Source organism: Salvelinus namaycush, chromosome 17 (assembly GCF_016432855.1).
Source record: "Salvelinus namaycush isolate Seneca chromosome 17, SaNama_1.0, whole genome shotgun sequence".
In the NCBI taxonomy this organism is placed as follows: Eukaryota; Metazoa; Chordata; class Actinopteri; order Salmoniformes; family Salmonidae; genus Salvelinus; species Salvelinus namaycush.
Window position 1 is genome coordinate 29,647,961 of NC_052323.1, and position 23,357 is coordinate 29,671,317.

General features: G+C 44.2%; 2 protein-coding genes across 2 annotated transcripts; both read right to left on the minus strand.

Annotated features, from left to right (window-relative positions):
- Nucleotides 1–222: 222 nt before the first annotated feature.
- LOC120062514 (transmembrane protein 216-like) lies at nt 223–8,877 on the minus strand. Its single transcript, XM_039012547.1, has 9 exons — nt 8,506–8,877; nt 7,928–8,049; nt 7,452–7,461; nt 5,732–5,896; nt 5,331–5,344; nt 2,339–2,432; nt 2,105–2,197; nt 1,676–1,877; nt 223–745 (listed from the first exon to the last, which is right to left on the minus strand). The coding sequence occupies exons 4-9, from the start codon at nt 5,742–5,744 to the stop codon at nt 730–732; spliced, it is 432 nt and encodes a 143-aa protein (XP_038868475.1). The 5' UTR covers nt 5,745–5,896; nt 7,452–7,461; nt 7,928–8,049; nt 8,506–8,877; the 3' UTR covers nt 223–729.
- LOC120062173 (transcriptional regulator ATRX-like) lies at nt 7,429–23,354 on the minus strand. The gene is made up of 19 exons (XM_039011978.1): nt 22,073–23,354; nt 21,804–21,865; nt 21,595–21,633; nt 18,069–18,169; nt 15,929–15,987; nt 15,708–15,824; nt 15,347–15,478; nt 15,078–15,203; nt 14,864–14,988; nt 12,835–14,647; nt 12,123–12,204; nt 11,864–12,003; nt 9,950–10,093; nt 9,701–9,831; nt 9,276–9,491; nt 9,142–9,181; nt 8,506–9,088; nt 7,928–8,049; nt 7,429–7,461 (listed from the first exon to the last, which is right to left on the minus strand). Exons 1-19 carry the CDS (start codon nt 23,006–23,008, stop codon nt 7,429–7,431), a joined length of 5,001 nt encoding a protein of 1,666 aa, XP_038867906.1. The 5' UTR covers nt 23,009–23,354.
- Nucleotides 23,355–23,357: the final 3 nt, after the last annotated feature.

Below are 23,357 nucleotides of genomic sequence, written 5' to 3' on the forward strand. Positions count from 1 at the left end.
TCGCATACAGCATCGTCTGCCCCGGTCCCCGGTCCCCCCTCCCTTCGCCCCACTACTCAGGGTTTATTGCGCATGCATCCTCATCTCTTATTCGTCTACATTTGCTGATGAGCATGAAAGCTCCACCCCTTCAGTTTGATTGTGCATTGTAATTATGCTAAATGTTTCATTCAATGTCTTCACTGCTAAATGTAAAACAATTATTATAATAACAATAATGATAACTGCCCATCATTTCACATCTTTGCTTAGAATGCTCAACAACACAGATTTGGTCAATAGCCCTGTTCTATGGAATTAGGATCTGAGTTTAACCATAGGCTGCTGGTGGGATTCAGCAAATCAGAAATATATATTAAGCTTGTGGAAAAAAGTTATCTGGTGAATGAATAAGGATTTGTTTTAATTAAGTAAATCGTTAAATACAGTGTTCTGAATCCCCCCTCCCACAAAAAAACATACAAATATATTCCATTATCAAGTACAGCAGATTGAATACCCTCATTGACAATTCCATTAGTGTTACTAGTAAAACACAAGATTGACAGTTGACACAAAAAAGAATTAAAAAAGGTGACATTTCATCATTACAAAAATATAAATGAGCAGATCATATAAAAACACAAACAATATCATGTGGGATTAAAATATGTTCACAGAACAATCCCAGTAAAAATCATTTTTTCATTCCTCTTGAAGCGATGTGGAACATTGCAGCATTCCTCTTCCTTAGTACACCTTTGACCTGACAAGCAAAATGGAGGAAAAACTGATGAGCATGAAACACTGAGCAGATCAGGTCACATCGAGCAACACTGATATAGGACCTTTACAGTGAAACGTTACGCAAGGTCACATCCAGCATCACTGATATAGAACCTTTACAGTGAAACATTATGCAAGGTCACATCCAGCATCACTGATATAGGACCTTTACAGTGAAACGTTACGCAAGGTCACATCCAGCAACACTGATATAGGACCTTTACAGTGAAACGTTACGCAAGGTCACATCCAGCAACACTGATATAGGACCTTTACAGTGAAACGTTACGCAAGGCCACATCCAGCATCACTGATATAGGACCTTTACAGAGAAACGTTACGCAAGGTCACATCCAGCATCACTGATATAGGACCTTTACAGTGAAACGTTACGCAAGGCCACAGTTTAAGAGCAAAGCATAATAAGTTAATGAATCAATAATCAACAAAACCAAGGAATCTCCCCAGTCCAGAAAGAAGAGCATGTCATGCCTAGCCTGGGTGCGAGTTCATTTCTTCTCTCTTGCCAACCCTTTAAATGTAAATTCTATAAGTAGTTGTCAAGAGAGCAGAAAGACACTGGTACCCAGGCTATGTCATGTCATGTTTCTCCTACTGGAGAAAGAGACTGGTACCCAGGCTATGCCATGTCGTGTTTCTCCTACTGGAGAAAGAGACTGGTACCCAGGCTATGTCATGTCATGTTTCTCCTACTGGAGAAAGAGACTGGTACCCAGGCTATGCCATGAGATGTTTCTCCTACTGGAGAAAGAGACTGGTACCCAGGCAATGTCATGTCATGTTTCTCCTACTGGAGAAAGAGACTGGTACCCAGGATATGCCATGAGATGTTTCTCCTACTGGAGAAAGAGACCGGTACCCAGGCTATGTCATGTCATGTTTCTCCTACCTGGAGAATGCAGATATGGACATGATACCCAGCAGCATCTCCAGACTGTAGAAGCAGAGTAACACAGCATTAAGGATGAACTCCAGGCGCAGGACGAAGGTCTGCAGCATCAGGTAGTACACAGACAGCACTGTGCACGGCACCAGGACCAGCACACTCACTAACATGGCCAGAGAACGCTCTGTTAAGTTCCCCTTCCAACCTGGAACAAGTGTGGACGGAAAAAGGAAGGACATATAGAATAGGCCTACGGTAGGTGCCAAATAGAACTAACAGATGCCATAAAGGCAATAAATATTAGAAATTATAGGCACAATATAGGCTACATAATGTGAAGACTTATTTTAATTAACATATGTATTATTCTACACCATGAAATGTTGCAGAGGCATACCGGTAGCCCAGAATACAGCTTAACAAAACACAAACCGTAAAATATTCGGAGGGACTCCAGGCCAAGGAAAATAAGAAGTAGCCCAACGTCCAACGTGAGACTAGCTGGTGGGTATGGTAACAACAATCCTGTGGAAATACAAAGGCATACTTAGAAATCAATACTTTTGCTTCCAGCCTGACACTGGGTTTGCAAAACATCAGGCAGTGAGCGATTGATTAAACATTAGTTTATGTCTCTCTGTGTGGTCATTTGAGTAGACTACAAACCTTTGTAAACAAACATCAGACCCTCAGCAAGGAAGTAGGCAGCAAAATACCAGCCGTTGAGGTAGAACAGGACCTGCAGCGGTGTGGAGGACAACTGAGATGTGGCGTTAAGGTCATATCTAAGACTTGCAAATGGTAGCCCGCTGGCAGATGATATAACCATGGGTCTATGACATGAGTTGGCAGGGCAAAGCCGTTTTGATGATTTCTGGTAGACAATTTCGTCATAAATCAATCACAGCACATTTTCGACTCATTCAGCAGTTTTTACCTAATTAAGTACAATACCATTGGAAATTAATTATGAAAAAGTTACATTTATATTCCTAAAACTCAATTGAAAACCTAAACATAAAATGTATCATCTACACATAAATGTGCAACAATAGTAATAAATTGCACATGCGCCAAAAACCCTGCTGTTTTGACAATAAATCACTCGTATCGATTAGCAGGGGGAAATCAGGTTGTATGCACTGTTGAAACTACCACAACTCAAAAACCACACGAAAGCAGGAGATCATTTTACATCACTGGTTAGAGAACAATCTGCAGAAGACAGTCAGCTACATGTTGGAATGTTGCATTTTGATACGGAGGTCACCAACAGAAAGAGAAACGCCACACTGTTTTGTCAATCACTCCTATCGATTATCAGGTTGAAATCAATAGCTTGACGGGGAGATGAGGTTGCATGTCCTGTAAAAACTAACAGTTCAAAACCCACATGGAATAATATGTACATCACTGGTTAGAGGATAACTTACAGAAGACACCAAGCTACATTTTGAAGTGTTGGATTTTGATTCAAGTGGGTCGACAACGCGGTAAGTGTAATGCAATTCATTTTGTTTTTATCACTTCCATGGATATCACGTTGAAATCAGTAGAACAAGGTGCAAATGTTTGAGGTGTATGCACTGTTTAAACTAACACTATTCAAAGGCCACACGGAATCTGAGATTTTTTATTTTAAAAAATTCACTTCAAGTGCAGTCGCAAAAACCATCAAGCTCTATGATGAAACTGGCTCTCATTATACACTGCTCAAAAAAATAAAGGGAACACTTAAACAACACAATGTAACTCCAAGTCGATCACACTTCTGTGAAATCAAACTGTCCACTTAGGAAGCAACACTGATTGACAATAAATTTCACATGCTGTTGTGCAAATGGAATAGACAAAAGGTGGAAATTATAGGCAATTAGCAAGACACCCCCAATAAAGGAGTGATTCTGCAGGTGGTGACCACAGACCACTTCTCAGTTCCTATGCTTCCTGGCTGATGTTTTGGTCACTTTTGAATGCTGGCGGTGCTCTCACTCTAGTGATAGCATGAGACGGAGTCTACAACCCACACAAGTGGCTCAGGTAGTGCAGCTCATCCAGGATGGCACATCAATGCGAGCTGTGGCAAGAAGGTTTGCTGTGTCTGTCAGCATAGTGTCCAGAGCATGGAGGCGCTACCAGGAGACAGGCCAGTACATGAGGAGACGTGGAGGAGGCCGTAGGAGGGCAACAACCCAGCAGCAGGACCGCTACCTCCGCCTTTGTGCAAGGAGGAGCACTGCCAGAGCCCTGCAAAATGACCTCCAGCAGGCCACAAATGTGCATGTGTCAGCATATGGTCTCACAAGGGCTCTGAGGATCTCATCTCGGTACCTAATGGCAGTCAGGCTACCTCTGGCGAGCACATGGAGGGCTGTGCGGCCCCACAAAGAAATGCCACCCCACACCATGACTGACCCACCGCCAAACCGGTCATGCTGGAAGATGTTGCAGGCAGCAGAACGTTCTCCACGGCGTCTCCAGACTCTGTCAGGTCTGTCACATGTGCTCATGTGCTCAGTGTGAACCTGCTTTCATCTGTGAAGAGCACAGGGCGCCAGTAGCGAATTTGCCAATCTTGGTGTTCTCTGGCAAATGCCAAACATCCTGCACGGTGTTGGGCTGTAAGCACAACCCCCACCTGTGGACGTTGGGCCCTCATACCACCCTCATGGAGTCTGTTTCTGACCGTTTGAGAAGACACATGCACATTTGTGGCCTGCTGGAGGTCATTTTGCAGGGCTCTGGCAGTGCTCCTCCTTGCACAAAGGCGGAGGTAGCGGTCCTGCTGCTGGGTTGTTGCCCTCCTACGGCCTCCTCCACGTCTCCTGATGTACTGGCCTGTCTCCTGGTAGCGCCTCCATGCTCTGTACACTACGCTGACAGACACAGCAAACCTTCTTGCCACAGCTCGCATTGATGTGCCATCCTGGATGAGCTGCACTACCTGAGCCACTTGTGTGGGTTGTAGACTCCGTCTCATGCTACCACTAGAGTGAAAGCACCGCCAGCATTCAAAAGTGACCAAAACATCAGCCAGGAAGCATAGGAACTGAGAAGTGGTCTATGGTCACCACCTGCAGAATCACTCCTTTATTGGGGGTGTCTTGCTAATTGCCTATAATTTCCACCTTTTGTCTATTCCATTTGCACAATAGCATGTGAAATTTATTGTCAATCAGTGTTGCTTCCTAAGAGGACAGTTTGATTTCACAGAAGTGTGATTGACGGGGAGTTACATTGTGTTGTTTAAGTGTTCCCTTTATTTTTTTGAGCAGTGTATATATATAATTTTTTTTAACCTTATTTAACTAGGCAAGTCAGTTAAGAACATATTCTTATTTACAATGGCGCTTTTCCGGCCAAACCCTAACGACGCTGGGCCAATTGTGCGCCACCCTATGGGACTCCCAATCACGGCCGGTTGTGATACAGCCTGGAATCGAACCAGAGTCTGTAATGACGCCTCTAGCACTGAGATGCTGTGTTTTGGACCGCTGCGCCACACGGGAGCCCCTATAAGGAATATATTACCATTTTGTTGTGCACACGAAGGTTAACTGCTACAGAAGCTAGCTAAAGACATAGCTGACGTTACCGTTAGATAGCTAGCTATTAACGTTAAATGCAGATTCTACATTACAGCAAAAACAAAGGATACAATTGTATGTTTTCCTGCAAGAATGAGACAAAATCAGCAGTTAAACAATTATTTTTATAAATCATCCCATGTCATATCAATTATCTACAGGCTTACAGTGATGTATTTCCAAAATGTCTGATTGGCACACTTGCTTGAACATCAACATCACAGATAGAAACATCTTTGTCAACATTGCTGCTGCTGTTCATGATATGTTACTGTAGCTAGCTAACATTAGCTAGATAGCATAGCTAGCTAGTAGATAACGTTTTTTCTCCCGTGCTTACAGTAGCCTACAAGTCAATTATCTTGAAAGCTCAAAAAATATCCAAAATCATATTATGACATGCGATTAACAACCATAGACGTTTACCGTTCTCAACTCGTCTACACATTTATGAAAACTATTTCCCACTCACCAGACACCGCCATGTTTGTTTACCATGGAGACAGACGCCGCGCCCATAGAGCTATATAGAGGACTCTAACACAGATAGATGACTCTTGTGCCCAAAAGCATGTTTTTAGCATGGCAGCGCCATAGTCCCAGTTGGTATTACATAGAATGTCACGGCCCAGGCCGCCTGTAAGGGAAAATAACCCGTGGTTACCCCATTGACTCACAGCACAAACTTGACCTTTTTCAAACGCAATTTTCTTGTTGTCTGCTTATTTTTGTCAATTGCTAAACTATAATTTAAGAAAAGTACAACATATCTAAAGATTACTTTTCAGCGTTGCCTGCTCCCGTGCGTTCTCATTACTTAGAAAAACATAATATTGTAGGGCTCCCTCATGCCAGGAAATAAGGGTTAAATAAAAACATTAAAAATGCCCTTTTCACGAGGGTGCTAGCAGCCACCAACTGGAACATTAAGCTAGCAAAAACAATTTAACTACACAACTATAAGTAGTAAGTGGACTTAAAAACTGACTATACTAAACAATGTTAAATGGATTTTCTGTGGTGAAATGTTTTCCACACATAGCTACTGTGGTAGCCTATTTCCCAAAGTGGGAGCATTGCAAACCATAGGTCAGGATGTTTGACCTGGTTACATGTACATTGAACAACACAGCGGCTTTTCGGCATGTTTTGTTATTTCTTTATAACAAATCGACAACAAAGTTGGCTCTTTTACACTGGGGGTCAAAAGGAAAGAATGTTTGTTTTCCCCAATTTGTGGGTGTGGTCAAGGAGAATTCCTTATTAAGTGAATAACTGAATGTTAATTCCTCTACCATAAGCCACCTCCGTCATCTTAGAGAATTGGGCAGTACGTCCAACCAGCCTCACAACCGCAGACCACATGTAACCACGCCAGCCCAGGACCTCCACATCCAGTTTCTTCACCTGCGGGATCGTCTGAGACGAGCACCCCGGACAGCTGATGAAACTGAGAAGTATTTCTGTCTGTAATAAAGCCCTTTTGTGGGGTAAAACTAATTCTGATTGGTTGGGCCTGGGTCCACAATGGGTGGACTTGGCTCCCAAGTGGGTTGGCCTATGCCCTCCCATGACTGCACCCCTGCCCAATCATGTGAAATCCATAAATTAGGTCCTAATGAATTTATTTAAATTGACTGATTTCCCTATATGAACTGTAACTCAGTAAAATCATTCAATAATTTTTGTTCAGTATAGGTGGTGATGTTATCGTGCTTGAATTATGTTAAAATTACAAAAATGCAATAATGAATGCATGTTAATTAACATAATATTTTAGAATGAAGTTCTATTTCAACTCATCTTGAAAACAAATGATAGGGTTTTCTAATAGCTTTAATTCCAAGCACAGGACACACAAATCAAGTTACAGGAAGTAGATCGGAGCTATTATAACACAAACATAACAATATATCTAGGTAGGTGTTGTACATTTGTTCATAAAAACCAATACAGATTAACGTAATCTGTAATCCCATTTATTGTTCTAGGTTGAGTTTCACAAAGAGCCTCTCGTGGATTAGGTAAACCTGTGCCGTTCTTCTGAGTGTAAGACATGGCAAAATCCCAATTCTTCACACTCCTCCAGAAGTGTGCACTTGTACACTTCCCGTTAAATTGGGTCTAAGACTGTCATCTTGTCAACTTCCTCCAGAGATGGACCATCCTTTAGCTAGAGGCTTTGTCTTTACCTGAATGTTCCTGTGAGACAACACAAATCAAACAGCTCAGTAACCGTCCAGGTAAACATGTAATGTACACAGCAAATAACTGCACAGAAATGGTGGTTGAATAATGTAAAGAATACCTGCAATGATCCTGCTTTTTCAAACCTAAGCACCTGTGATTTACATTATTTGCTAATAGGAACTATAAAAGTGCAGTCGGCCAACCATTGTTTCTATGCTAATGGTAAAGATGCATAGAAAACTCTAGTTTTTATTGATTTATTTCACCTTTATTTAACTAGGCAAGTCAGTTAATTAAGAACAAAATCTTATTTACAATGACGGCCTACCGGGCAGAATGACAGATTTTTACCTTGTCAACTCGGGGATTCGATCCAGCAACCTTTCGGTTACTGGCCCAACGCTCTAACCACTAGGCTACCTGTCGCCCCAAAAGTGAGATGATTCTGATGAGATTCAATAGGATTCTGGTGACTTACCATAAACTTCAGATAGTGACAGAGGCTGCTGCAGTGTTGGTACTTTGCTTCGTCCTCATTGACATAAATGGCTTGACACAGGTTGCAGAAGTAGCCCATGACAGGTTGAATGAATTCCGTTCCTGTAACAAACACATATCGTTTGTTAGAAAACATAGTACTGTACTTCATAAAGACAATGCTTCTTACTACGGTTAATTGCTGCACTTGGTAGTGTTTTCAAAGCAAACAAATAAAAGTTGTTTCAGTGATGAAAGTGGACCAGACAAGTCTAAAAAGGTAATTTCGTAATTATTCTTGAAAGGGGCCAAGACAGTAGCCAGGGTGCATGTTGGTTTCTACTCTCTTGCCAAATCTTAATGGGATTGTCATGCCATGGAGTTGACAAGAGCACAAACAGAAGCTATAGAAGGAGACAACAGATCTGGGACCAGGCTATAGAAGGATACAACAGATCTGGGACCAGGCTGTAGAAGGAGACAACAGATCTGGGACCAGGCTATAGAAGGAGACAACAGATCTGGGACCAGGCTACCATGAGAATGCAGTGAGGCTATAAATCACATCAAAACACTTACCCACTGGGTTGTTGGGCTGGAATGATGACTCCATACCAGTCTTCACGTAATCTGGTCCTATTTCCACATTATCCTCCATCTTGGTTTCTACATTGTCCTCGGTGCTACAGGCCCGCTTCTCATCCTCAGCAGCAGAGACAGAGGCCTTGCTTTGGTCTTCACTGTTGGAGAATTTGTCAGTATTCAATTTAGACGCTCCTCTGTCCATGTGAAAGTGTTTAGCTGGATCAGACGATTGTTTACTACGCTGTTCGGAGTGTACTTGTCGTGCCGTCTCCTCATCCTCCTCTTTCGTCTCCTCGTCCTCCTCTTTCGTCTCCTCGTCCTCTTCTTTCGTCTCCTCGTCCGTTTCCTCGTACTCCTCTTTCGTCTCCTCGTACTCCTCTTTCGTCTCCTCGTCCGTCTCTTTCGTCTCCTCGTCCGTCTCCTCGTCCTCCTCTTTCGTCTCCTCGTCCGTCTCCTCGTCCGCCTCTTTCGTCTCCTCGTCCGCCTCTTTCGTCTCCTCGTCCGCCTCTTTCGTCTCCTCGTCCGCCTCTTTCGTCTCCTCGTCCGCCTCTTTCGTCTCCTCGTCCGCCTCTTTCGTCTCCTCGTCCGCCTCTTTCGTCTCCTCGCCCGTCTCCTCGTCCGTCTCCTCGCCCGTCTCCTCGTCCGTCTCCTCGTCCGTCTCCTCGTCCGTCTCCTCGTCCGTCTCCTCGTCCTCCTCTTTTGTCTCCTCGTCCTCCTCTTTCGTCTCCTCGTCCTCCTCTTTCGTCTCCTCGTCCTCCTCTTTCGTCTCCTCGTCCTCCTCTTTCGTCTCCTCGTCCTCCTCTTTCGTCTCCTCGTCCTCCTCTTTCGTCTCCTCGTCCTCCTCTTTCGTCTCCTCGTCCTTAGCTGCTGACTTTGAGTGACTGCTGGTCCATCCCCTTATCCTGCTCCTGGTGCTTCTAGTATTCCTGTGATCTTTCTTCAGATCACTTTCAGAATCAGAGTCTGATTCAGGTTTCAACCTGACAAAATAAGATAATTCCTTTTTTGTCCAGAACTATACGTTTTAGAAACATTTACCTTTTAGATAGGCAGAATTGACTGTACATAAAATGTGATCAGACGGGGATATTATCTATCAGAAGAGACAGAGAAACATCAATTATCAGTGGTTCCCACACGGGATGGGACGGAGTGTGCTACATGTCTGTTTAGCAGAGCAGACACCTACCCTGATATTAGTCTTCTGTATTTATCAGACCGCGAGGCCACCACGTACTGGTCGTATAATTTATAGCCATAGTAACGCAGCTCTCTTAAAGCCTTTGTCGCATCAGAAGAACTCTCCATCTCAATGAAGCCCTGAGAGAGAGACGAGAGAGGAGAGAGACCATGGTTACTGAAACAACAAATACGATCAGACTTGTAGTACATCATTAGGATCGACTCCATTTTAGATTTCCTTCTGTTGGGAAAATACCTCTACACCACTGCGATGGAGATAATAGCAGTGCACTCTCCCAAAGCCTTTAACAATCTTCAGGAAGTCCTTCTCTGTATAGAAGCCTTTGGGAAGGTTTCTGACGTAGATCACTCTACCAGGTGTCTGATCACGTCCTGAGTACTGAAATAAATACATTTTACACACGTGTGGTTGTGACAACCTTATTGACAATAGTTAACTTAACCCAGATAATACACTGCTCAAAAAAATAAAGGGAACACTTAAACAACACAATGTAACTCCAAGTCAATCACACTTCTGTGAAATCAAACTGTCCACTTAGGAAGCAACACTGATTGACAATAAATTTCACATGCTGTTGTGCAAATGGAATAGATAAAAGGTGGAAATTATAGGCAATTAGCAAGACACCCCCAATAAAGGAGTGATTCTGCAGGTGGTGACCACAGACCACTTCTCAGTTCCTATGCTTCCTGGCTGATGTTTTGGTCACTTTTGAATGCTGGCGGTGCTTTCACTCTAGTGGTAGCATGAAACGGAGTCTACAACCCACACAAGTGGCTCAGGTAGTGCAGCTCATCCAGGATGGCACATCAATGCGAGCTGTGGCAAGAAGGTTTGCTGTGTCTGTCAGCGTAGTGTCCAGAGCATGGAGGCGCTACCAGGAGACAGGCCAGTACATCAGGAGACGTGGAGGAGGCCGTAGGAGGGCAACAACCCAGCAGCAGGACCGCTACCTCCGCCTTTGTGCAAGGAGGAGCAGGAGGAGCACTGCCAGAGCCCTGCAAAATGACCTCCAGCAGGCCACAAATGTGCATGTGTCTGCTCAAACGGTCAGAAACAGACTCCATGAGGGTGGTATGAGGGCCCGACGTCCACAGGTGGGGGTTGTGCTTACAGCCCAACACCGTGCAGGACGTTTGGCATTTGCCAGAGAACACCAAGATTGGCAAATTCTCCACTGGCGCCCTGTGCTCTTCACAGATGAAAGCAGGTTCACTGAGCACATGTGACAGACGTGACAGAGTCTGGAGACACCGTGGAGAACGTTCTGCTGCCTGCAACATCCTCCAGCATGACCGGTTTGGCGGTGGGTCAGTCATGGTGTGGGGTGGCATTTCTTTGGGGGCCGCACAGCCCTCCATGTGCTCGCCAGAGGTAGCCTGACTGCCATTAGGTACCGAGATGAGATCCTCAGACCCCTTGTGAGACCATATGCTGGTGCGGTTGGCACTGGGTTCCTCCTAATGCAAGACAATGCTAGACCTCATGTGGCTGGAGTGTGTCAGCAGTTCCTGCAAGAGGAAGGCATTGATGCTATGGACTGGCCCGCCCGTTTCCCAGACCTGAATCCAATTGAGCACATCTGGGACATCATGTCTCGCTCCATCCACCAACGCCACGTTGCACCACAGACTGTCCAGGAGTTGGCGGATGCTTTAGTCCAGGTCTGGGAGGAGATCCCTCAGGAGACCATCCGCCACCTCATCAGGAGCATGCCCAGGCGTTGTAGGGAGTTCATACAGGCACGTGGAGGCCACACATACTACTGAGCCTCATTTTGACTTGTTTTAAGGACATTATATCAAAGTTGGATCAGCCTGTAGTATGGTTTTCCACTTTAATTTTGAGTGTGACTCCAAATCCAGACCATGGGTTGATAAATTTGATTTCCATTGATAATTTTTGTGTGATTTTGTTGTCAGCACATTCAACTATGTAAAGAAAAAAGTATTTAATAAGAATATTTCATTCATTCAGATCTAGGATGTGTTATTTTAGTGTTCCCTTTATTTTTTTGAGCAGTGTATATGGTGCTAGACTGACCTTTTGCTTTAAACCAGTCTTATCTCATAAGGTTCAATAAACACATTCTAACTGACTCACAGAACACATCAATAACAAGAATAAAAAATACCATTTGCTCACCTTGCTCTCGGACCTGCTCTTGGACCTTCTCTTGGACCTTCTCTTGGACCTGCTCTTGGACCTGCTCTTGGACCTGCTCTTGGACCTGCTCTTGGACCTGCTCTTGGACCTGCTCTTGGGCTCATCTGTTGACTGGTTATCTGCAATGTAAGATAAACATACAATTAATGACCTTCATAACAATATTACTCTTTCTTTGAAAGTGCTGAAGTTTGAATGTAATCTATGGTCCAGTAGCTAGGTGTTGAGTAGTAATCACCTTGGTCATCAGCTGACGAATCCTGCTCTAGGTCATCCAAAGTGATAGGGTTCTCATGGCCCTCTGGGAAATCATGCTCCTCCTGTGTGACAATGAGGGGAACAAAAAAATCAAAACATAAGGATTTTAGGATTTACTGAAACACACAACACGTATTAAACATGACACCTTGTATTTTACAAATTGGAACTATGTTATTTGACTTATTAAATAGATGAACTACATGTTAAAGACCTGACAGAGCATGTATAGATTATCTACATGTTAAAGACCTGACAGAGCATGTATAGATTATCTACATGTTAAAGACCTGACAGAGCATGTATAGATTATCTACATGTTAAAGACCTGACAGAGCATGTATAGATTATCTACATGTTAAAGACCTGACAGAGCATGTATAGATTATCTACATGTTAAAGACCTGACAGAGCATGTATAGATTATCTACATGTTAAAGACCTGACAGAGCATGTATAGATTATCTACATGTTAAAGACCTGACAGAGCATGTATAGATTATCTACATGTTAAAGACCTGACAGAGCATGTATAGATTATCTACATGTTAAAGACCTGACAGAGCATGTATAGATTATCTACATGTTAAAGACCTGACAGAGCATGTATAGATTATCTACATGTTAAAGACCTGACAGAGCATGTATAGATGAACTACCTTGTTAAAGACCTGACAGAGCATGTACTTTACCTCATCAACATATGAAGCATCTGCTTTCTGGTCTTCATCATCTCTCTTTTTCCCCTGTTCTGATCCGGTAGCTGAGAACGCTTTCCCCTGTTCTGATCCGGTAGCTGAGAACGCTTTCCCCTGTTCTGATCCGGTAGCTGAGAACGCTTTCCCCTGTTCTGATCCGGTAGCTGAGAACGCTTTCCCCTGTTCTGATCCGGTAGCTGAGAACGCTTTCCCCTGTTCTGATCCGGTAGCTGAGAACGCTTTCCCCTGTTCTGATCCGGTAGCTGAGAACGCTTTCCCCTGTTCTGATCCGGTAGCTGAGAACGCTTTCCCCTGTTCTGATCCGGTAGCTGAGAACGCTTTCCCCTGTTCTGATCCGGTAGCTGAGAATGCTTTCCCCTGTTCTGATCCGGTAGCTGAGAATGCTTTCCCCTGTTCTGATCCGGTAGCTGAGAACGCTTTCCCCTGTTCTGATCCGGTAGCTGAGAACGCTTTCCCCTGTTCTGATCCGGTAGCTGAGAACGCTTTCCCCTGTTCTGATCCGGTAGCTGAGAACGCTTTCCCCTGTTCTGATCCGGTAGCTGAGAACGCTTTCCCCTGTTCTGATCCGGTAGCTGAGAACGCTTTCCCCTGTTCTGATCCGGTAGCTGAGAACGCTTTCCCCTGTTCTGATCCGGTAGCTGAGAGCTCTTGGATCAAGTCCTCAGCACTCTCCTGCTGTTTCTCTCCCTTCTCTTCCTCCTCTACCTCTTCCTCTTCCTCCACTACTTGCCCCTCTTCCTGTTTCTCCCCTACCTCTCCCTCTCCCTCTTCCTCCACTACTTCTGCCTCTCCTACCTCTCCCTCTTTCTCCCCTACTTGCCCCTCTTCCTCTTCCTCCTCGCCCATGTCAGAGTTCTTCTCCCCATCCTCCCCATACACGGCCATCCCCTCGATGTCACTGTCCATATCACAGGCCTCCGTGGCTCCATCCTCCCGAGTCTCAGTTTTTTTCTTGCTCTGGTCAGTCTTGTCGACAGCCTCTTCGGACTTCTCCATCACAGTGGAGGACAGGGATGGGGTCTTATCCTTGGTGGGAGGTTGTGAGCGAGTGGAACTGGGAGATACCTTGTCCTTCTTGGGGTCTGTTTTACCAGAACCTGGGGTCTTCTTCTCACTGGAGACCCTCTCTTTAGTATGGGAGCGAGGTCTTCTGGAGGTCTGGCTGGAGCTCTGTTTGCTGGGGGACCTTGGCCTGCGAGGGCTTCTGGAAGACCGGCTGGAGCTCTGTTTGCTGGGGGACCTTGGCCTGCGAGGGCTTCTGGAAGACCGGCTGGAGCGCTGTTTGCTGGGGGACCTTGGCCTGCGAGGGCTTCTGGAAGACCGGCTGGAGCTCTGTTTGCTTGGGGATCTTGGCCTGCGAGAGCTTCTGGAAGACCGGCTGGAGCTCTGTTTGCTGGGGGATCTTGGCCTGCGAGGGCTTCTGGAAGACCGGCTGGAGCTCTGTTTGCTGGGGGATCTTGGCCTGCGAGGGCTTCTGGAAGACCGGCTGGAGCTCTGTTTGCTGGGGGACCTTGGCCTGCGAGGGCTTCCGGATGACCGGCTGGAACTTTGTTTGCTGGGAGACCTTGGACTGCCTTTACCCCCACAGTTTGATTTCACTCGTTCTTTGTGATGGTCGCTATCCCTCTCTCTACTCCTCCTCCTTTTTGAGGTGGTTGGGGAATCTCTCCTGGGGCTGAGGGACTGCCTTCTGTGGCTTGGGGTTCTCTTCCTCTTAGATCGGTCTTCAGAATTCCTGCTCCTGTCTGGAGACTTCCTGTCTGAAGACTTCCTGTCAGATATGGTCCTGCATGATGGGATGGAAAGAAAGTTCACAGATAACACTTTTATTCCCACGTTTCTGGCTTTTACAGAGTTTAAATGAACTATTTCTTCTTTAATTCAGTGGTTATAATGATGACATCTACAGTGTCTGACAGTCTGAACTCAGAAGCCATAATTAATGAATGTTTGCATGCAAAACAAAAGGTAATGGCACAACAAGGGGGACGCATCAACTTACCGAAGTGTATTATACTCTGAAGAGAAGGCCACTTTAATATGTATCTCATCTATTTTCAGGTGTTTAGACGTATGGTGTCCAACCAGCTTCTGTGCATCTAGTGCATTTGTCATTTCCACAAATGCCTACAAGGACAGAACACTGTAAGCAAATTATAATAAGACTATAACACAGACCAAAAAAAAAAATTCAACGCAAAAATGCAGTTTAATACCTGCGTGGGTAAGAATAGAGTGCGCTTTACAGGTCCAAATCCTTCAGCTACGGCCAGTAACTCTCTCTTCCACGCGGCAGACTCTTTGCCAGAAGGCACAGGGGAAAAACGCAACACCCGGGAACTCTATACGGACGTAAATGTATTTATTTAACTCATTGAATAATACTCTGTGTGTGTGTGTGGTTGTTTTAGAGAAAATATGCAATTACCCTTTTAACCAAACTTAACTGAAATGATGCCAATTAATTAAACTTGTAAAAATGTACCTGCAGGAAATTAAATGTTGAAGAGACAGAGAAGGTGACTTGTCCTCCTTTCACCATCACTGGGTTACTGAGGTAGTATGTCACAATATCGGCAGCCTGGTCCTTTGAGCCCATCTCCACAAACGCCTGAAGCTGCAGCGTTACAAGAACCATAAAAACATTACAACTAGAATGGATATCCCTATTGAAGTCAATGAGGCCATGACAGGTGGCGATTCTATTTCTTTCCTTACATTACTTTTAATAACTATAAGATTTGTATTATTATAATTCAGTCAATTTCCTATTTCATAGGAATTGAAAACACATTTATTATCTATTTCTATAGACGGCAGGATGAATAGGCTACTAATCTTCTTACCAAAGCAGGGAACATGATGATTTTCACAACTTCCCCAAACGGTTTAATCAGGTCCTTCAAACCATCTTCGTTGAGACACCGGGCGGAAAATTTGGCACAAACCACTTTGCCACTCCTCTGGAAATTAATAGGCAAGTAAACAGACATTGTGAAAACACACACAAAATAAAAAGTGAAAACTAGATAGTAAGAAAACTAGATAGCAGGAAGAACAACAATACCTTAGTAACCTTTGTCTTAGGGTCTTTGCTTTCTCTAGAGCCGCTACTTGACGGTTTACCTACAGGACAATAGAAAAGGTAAGTTAATGGCACGTTATAATAATAATCATTCCCCCCAAAAAATGATTGTACATATAATCGCAGCAAATGGTCCTGTGTGGATTAGTTAGTAGAGTATGGCGCTAACAGAGTTGTGGTTTCAATTCAAAATAAGAAAAATGTATGAAAAGAGTCTGCAGAAAGCATTCACACCCCTTGACTTGTTCCACATTTTGTTGTATTACAGCCTGAATTTAAAATGGATTAAACAGATATTTTGTCACTGGCCTATGCACAATAAAGCCCCACAGGGAAGGTGTTATAATACCCATAAAACCTAGGAGGTCAAACCGGGAAATGGTTCCAATTGTTTTTTCCACCCAAATTTCCCATGGGATATTTTTGTAACACCTAAAATAAGGGCTGTGTTTCATGTAGGCTTACCCTGGCATGACGTTTTAATAACCATGTAAATCTCTCTAGTACAAGTATTCAGACCACTTTTTCCACATTTTGTTACGTTACAGCCTTATTCTAAAATTGATTAAATAAATAAAAATCCTCAATCTACACACAATACCCAATAATGACAAAGCGAAAACAGGTTTAGAAATGTTTGCAAATGTATTACAAATAAAAAACTGAAAAACCTTATTTACAAAAGTATTCAGACCCTTTGCTTTGAGACTCGAAATTGAGCTCAGGTGCATCCTGTTTCCATTGATCATCCTTGAGATGTTTCTACAACTTGATTGGAGTCCACCTGTGGTACATTCAATTGATTGGACATGATTTGGAAAGGCACACACCTGTCTATATAAAGGTCCCACAGTTGACAGTGCATGTCAGAGCAAAAAACCAAGCCATGAGGTCGAAGGAGTGGTCAGTAGAGCTCCGAGACAGGATTGTGTCGAGGCACAGATCTGGGGAATGGTACCAAAAACATTCTGCAGCATTGAAGGTCCCCAAGAACACAGTGGCCATCATTCTTAAATGGAAGAAGTTTGGAACCACCAAGACTCTTCCTTGAGACTCTTCCTAGAGCTCTTCCGAGAAGGGCCTTGTTCAGGGAGGTGACCAAGAACTCAACGGTCATTCTGACAGAGCTCCAGAGTTCCTTTGTGGAGATGGGAGAACCTTCCATAAGGACCACCATCTCCGCAGCACTTCACCAATCAGGCCTTTATGGTAGAGTGGCCAGATGGAAGCCACTTCTCAGTAGAAGGCACGACAGCCTGCTTGGAGTTTGCCTAAAGGCACCTAAAGGACTCTCAGACCATGAGAAACAAGATGTTCTGGTCTGATGAAACCAAGATTGAACTCGTTGAGTTCCAAGTGCCAAGAATGCCAAGCGTCACGTCTGGAGGAAACCTGGCACCATCCCTACGGTGAAGCATGGTGGTGGCAGCATCATGCTATGGGGGTGTTTTTCAGCGGCAGGGACTAGGAGACTAGTCAGGATCGAGGGAAAGATGAACGGAGCAAAGTACACAGAGATCCTTGATGAAGTCCTGAGCTCTCTGGAGCAGGTTCTTAGACTGGGGCGAAGGTTCACCTTCCAACAGGTCAATGACCCTAAGCACACAGCCAAGACAATGCAGGAGTGGCTTCAAGATAAGTCTCTGAATGTCCTTGAGTGGCCCAACCAGAGCCCAGACTTGAATCTGATCGAACATCTCTGGAGAGACCTGAAAATAGGTGTGCAGCGAGCTCCACATCCAACCTGACAGAGCTTGAGAGGATCTGCAGAGAAGAATAGGAGAAATTCCCCAAATACAGGTGTGCCAAGCTTGTAGCATCATACCCAAGAAGACTCGAGGCTGTAATCGTTGCCAAAGGTGCTTACACAAAGTACTGAGTAAAGGGTCTGAATACTTATGTAAATGTAATATTTTTTTAAATAAATTAGCAACATTTAAAAAAAACTGTTTTCGCTTTGTCATTATGGGGTATTGTGTGTAAATTGATTAAATCGTTCCCCCCCTCATCAATTTTAGAATAAAGCTAAAAATAAAGTAAGGTAAAAACATGTGGAAAAAGTCAAAGGGTCTGAATACTTTCCCAGTGCACTGTAATAGGCACACTAATGCAGTGAGTTTACCCAAGTAGTTAATCAACCTATGGGAAGGTCCACCAGTCTTCTCTTTTCTTCTCTTCTTCGGTTTCTTCGGTCTCTTTGTCTCTTCTTCGGTCTCATCACCACTGAAGGAATTAAAAAGGCCTGTTGTTAAGATCTTTTCTACATTAATACTAAAGCACATACACTACCGTTCAAAAGTTTGTGGTAACTTAGAAATGTCCTTGTTTTCCATGAAAAATTACATGAAATGAGTTGCAAAATGAATAGGAAATATAGTCAAGACGTTGACAAGGTTGTAAATAATGATTTTTAATTGAAATAATAGTTGTGTCCTTCAAACTTTGCTTTCATCAAAGAATACTCCATTTGCAGCAATTACAGAGTTGCAGACCTTTGGCATTCTAGTTGTCAATTTGTTGAGGTAATCTGAAGAGATTTCACCCCATGCTTCCTGAAGCACCTCCCACAAGTTGGATTGGCTTGATGGTCACTTCTTACGTACCATACGGTCAAGCTGCTCCCACAACAGCTCAATATGGTTGAGATCCGGCGACTGTGCTGGCCACTCCATTATAGACAGAATACCAGCTGACTGCTTCTCCCCTAAATAGTTCTTGCATAGTTTGAAGCTGTGCTTTGGGTCATTGTCCTGTTGTAGGAAGAAACTGGCTCCAATTAAGCGCTGTCCACAGGGTATGGCATGGCGTTGCAAAATGGAGTGATAGTCTTCCTTCTTCAAGATTCCTTTTACCCTGTACAAATCTCCCACTTTACCACCACCAAAGCACCCCCAGACCATCACATTGCCTACACCATGCTTGACAGATGGCGTCAAGCACTCCTCCAGCATCTTTTCATTTTTTCTGCGTCTCACGAATGTTCTTCTTTGTGAACACCTCAAACTTAGATTCGTCTGTCCAACACTTTTTTCCAATCTTCCTCTGTCCAGTGTCTGTGTTCTTTTGCCCATCTTAATCTTTTCTTTTTATTGGCCAGTCTGAGATATGGCTTTATCTTTGCAACTCTGCCTAGAAGGCCAGCATCCCGGAATCGCCTCTTCACTGTTGACGTTGAGACTGGTGTTTTGCAGGTACTATTTAATGAAGCTGCCAGTTGAGGACTTGTGAGGCGTCTGTTTCTCAAACTAGACACTAATGTACGTGTCCTCTTGCTCAGTTGTGCACCGGGGCCTCCCACTCCTCTTTCTATTCTGGTTAGAGCCAGTTTGTGCTGTTCTGTGAAGGAAGTAGTACACAGCGTTGTACGAGATCTTCAGTTTCTTGGCAATTTCTCGCATGGAATAGCCTTCATTTCTCAGAACAAGAATACACTGATGAGTTTCAGAACAAAGTTATTTATTTCTGGCCATTTTGAGCCTGTAATCGAACTCACAAATGCTGATGCTCCAGATAACTCAACTAGTCTAAAGGCCAGTTTTATTGCTTCTTTAAATCAGAACAACTGTTTCCAGTTGCGCTAACATAATTGCAAAATGCTTTTCTAATTATCAATTATCCTTTTAAAATGATACACTTGGATTAGCTAACACAACGTGCCATTGGAACACAAGAGTGATGGTTGCTGATAATGGGCCTCTGTACGCCTATGTAGATATTCCATAAAAAAAATAAAAAATCTGCCATTTTCAGATACAATAGTCATTTACAACATTAACAATGTCTACACTGTATTTCTGATCAATTTTATGTTATTTTAATGGACAATTTTTTTGTTGGTTTTCTATCAAAAACAAGGACATTTCTTAAAAGATTCAAAAAGATGGTTGAAAATACACTTGCACTTACGAGCTTAGATCGCTCTTGAATTAATCAGGTCTCTGCATATAAATACTTAGGGATATGGTTGGATGATAAACTGTCTTTTAAAATGCATGTTGATGAACTTTGTAAACAGCAAAAAAAATCAAGCTAGGCTTCCTCTATAGAAACAGGACATATTTGTCCTCTACAAATAGAAGACAAATTGTGCAAGCTACTTTTATGTCTGAAATAGAATATGGGGATATTATCTACATGCATGCTATGGCATCCACACTTAAATCGCTGGATGCTACTTATCATTGCGCACTTAGGTTTATTACGGGTGCTAGCTACAGAACTCACCATTGTGTTTTATATCATAATGTTGGTTGGACTTCGATGTCCATGTGACGAGAGCAACAGGCTCTCGTGTTTGTCTATAAAGCACTTCTGAATAAACTACCTTCTTATTTATCATCACTCATCAATATTATAATTATAATTCCTAACACCAGGTCTCAAGCATGGATTACACTTGAGGCCCATGCGATTTCCACAGAGTTGGGTATGGCTGCCTTTTCCTGTTACGCTCCTTGCCTATGGAATAGCCTGCAGACTAAACTTAAACTTGAGACTCTTGTCCCCCTGTTGCCCATTTTAAACATTTATTGGAGGATTTTTATTTTTGTATTGCTTGTAACTGCTTTGGGTAATGCAAGTTCTTATGCTGTTAGGGGAATAACCTATGTGTAAATGTAACAATCTGCTGCTGTATTTTTTGTGTTATCTGTGATCGTTTTGTCTTGTGTAGTTTCTTAATCATTATACGTAAACTGTATGTGTAAACATGTGTATGCAGGGCCCAGCTGTAAAAGAGATCTTGGTCTCAGTCTGTGTTTCTTGTTGAAATAAAGGTATATTAATAATAAAAGTGACCCCAAACAGTAGCGTACACGCGGAGAGATGTGAACGGTAGTGTACACGCGGAGAGATGTGAACGGTAGCGTACACGCGGAAAGATGTGAACGGTAGCGTACACGCGGAGAGATGTGAACGGTAGCGTACACGCGGAGAGATGTGAACGGTAGCGTACACGCGGAGAGATGTCAACGGTAGCGTACACGCGGAGAGATGTGAACGGTAGCGTACACGCGGAGAGATGTGAACGGTAGCGTACACGCGGAGAGATGTCAACGGTAGCGTACACGCGGAGAGATGTGAACGGTAGCGTACACGCGGAGAGATGTGAACGGTAGCGTACACGCGGAGAGATGTCAACGGTAGCGTACACGCGGAGAGATGTGAACGGTAGCGTACACGCGGAGAGATGTGAACGGTAGCGTACACGCGGAGAGATGTCAACGGTAGCGTACACGCGGAGAGATGTCAACGGTAGCGTACACGCGGAGAGATGTGAACGGTAGCGTACACGCGGAGAGATGTCAACGGTAGCGTACACGCGGAGAGATGTCAACGGTAGCGTACACGCGGAGAGATGTCAACGGTAGCGTACACGCGGAGAGATGTCAACGGTAGCGTACACGCGGAGAGATGTCAACGGTAGCGTACACGCGGAGAGATGTCAACGGTAGCGTACACGCGGAGAGATGTCAACGGTAGCGTACACGCGGAGAGATGTCAACGGTAGCGTACACGCGGAGAGATGTCAACGGTAGCGTACACGCGGAGAGATGTGAACGGTAGCGTACACGCGGAGAGGTGTGAACGGTAGCGTACACGCGGAGAGATGTGAATGGTAGCGTAGACACGGAGAGATGTGAACTCACTTTCTGGTGGTCTGCATCTGGCAATCCCACTCAGGATACCTAAAACACAGGCACAAGAAGAAGAGATGGAATGTTAAAAGCTGGACAATTTAGGAACTTAATCGATTTAAGCTAGGCCTATTACAATATCAATACTGACAGTACGAGTTTGAAATGTCATGCTGATGATTGCAGAACTGGAAAAACTACTTGAATATGTGATTACTCACATTTTAAGAAGTGTGAGCTGTCCCTCTGCATGTTGAGTTCCATTGGCATGTGGGAACCAGTACTGCAACAAAAAGCAAATAATAATGTTTCTCTCGTTGTTCATATTTAAGATACTGCTACGCATGTTAAATCACAGCCTATGCATTAACTGTATATTATCAGTGGTACAAATAGGCTTAAGATTGATACACTTTGGACCTTTTCACACACATGAACCTACCTGAGATCCAGATCATGCACTCAGAAATAAGAGGAGTAAGCTACTTACCTTTTCAGAGAGCACGGTAATATTACAGAGAGAGCACGAATGAGGAAACGTTTTGGGGATTTCTCCGTGGAAGTCAAGAGCAGCCTTCTTGGTGGGAGTGTTGCCAGAGGTGGCCATCTTGATTGTGACAACTGGGACATCTTGGTCTGGGCGTGGTCTGTAGTCTGTAGTCGGTGGTGGTGAGTACCTGTAATCTACTGCTGGTTGGGATGAGTTGGGGGGTTTCCAGCTGTTGCTGCTTCCTCCTTGGGCCGTGCTGTAAGTGGACCTAGGAGTTTGGTAACTTCTGGGAGTTTCTTTACCATAGTGGTAGTCCACAACTCGGACAGGCACAGGTTCTAGGCGAGAGCGTGTGTACTGCATCGAGTTGCCATGCTGATCTAGTTGCCAGGGCTCAGCCTGTTCTGTGGGAAGAAGTTGGGAAGGGGGAAGAGAGGGGTGGATGTCCAACGGGTAGTCTAATTGTTGAGAACGACTCCGGTCACCCTGCTCCCACACACGGCCTGGAGGCGGGGTAGCAGAGGGGGGACGAGATGTGGCAGCAAGAGGGTAAGAGATCATAGCTGGATATGGCGACTGCTGTGTCGCCCTCTTCTTCTTGATCTCCAGGACCAGATGTGGTAGGTTCTCCACGTTGTTGAGATCCTCAGGCATCTCGGCTAGTAGAGACAAGTCTTTGGGCTCGAGCCCACAGCTGCTCAAGAGAGTTTGGTCTGACCTGTTTAGTGAGGAGGAGTAAGGGGACTCGGTGGCAGCGGAGGCTCTGGATGAGGAGTATGGGTAGGATGGTATTGTGCAATGAGATGGTGGCTCCTGAGACGATCTGTAAACATTGTCACTGTGGTCTCCAGGGTGCAGGTGATCTGGAGAGTCGAAAGAGCTATCTCTTAGATCTTTAGCTGGTTGTGGTCGTCTGTAGGAGTAGTTGTGAGACATGCTGGAACGTAGACGTATCTAATCTCTGTTGAGAAAGTTGCCAGTGAAGAGATGATGGGTCAAAGAAGCAATCTAGGGAATATGGATTCAATATTAGGCTACTGGGAAAGGTCATTTAAGTTATTAAAAGCATAACGTTGCTGTTTACATTTACTTGAAACCGACACTGGCTGAGCTAGCAAAGCTAACGTCAGCTAGCTACCTTCCTCTCACGTTAGCATTTTTTTAAAGATAATTTGTGAATACATACAAACATAAATGTCGGCATATACGTTAATTCGTTAAGTATCTTACTGAAACCTGTATCGAAGTAGCTAGCTAGCTTCCCAGGCGTCTAAACCGGAACCGG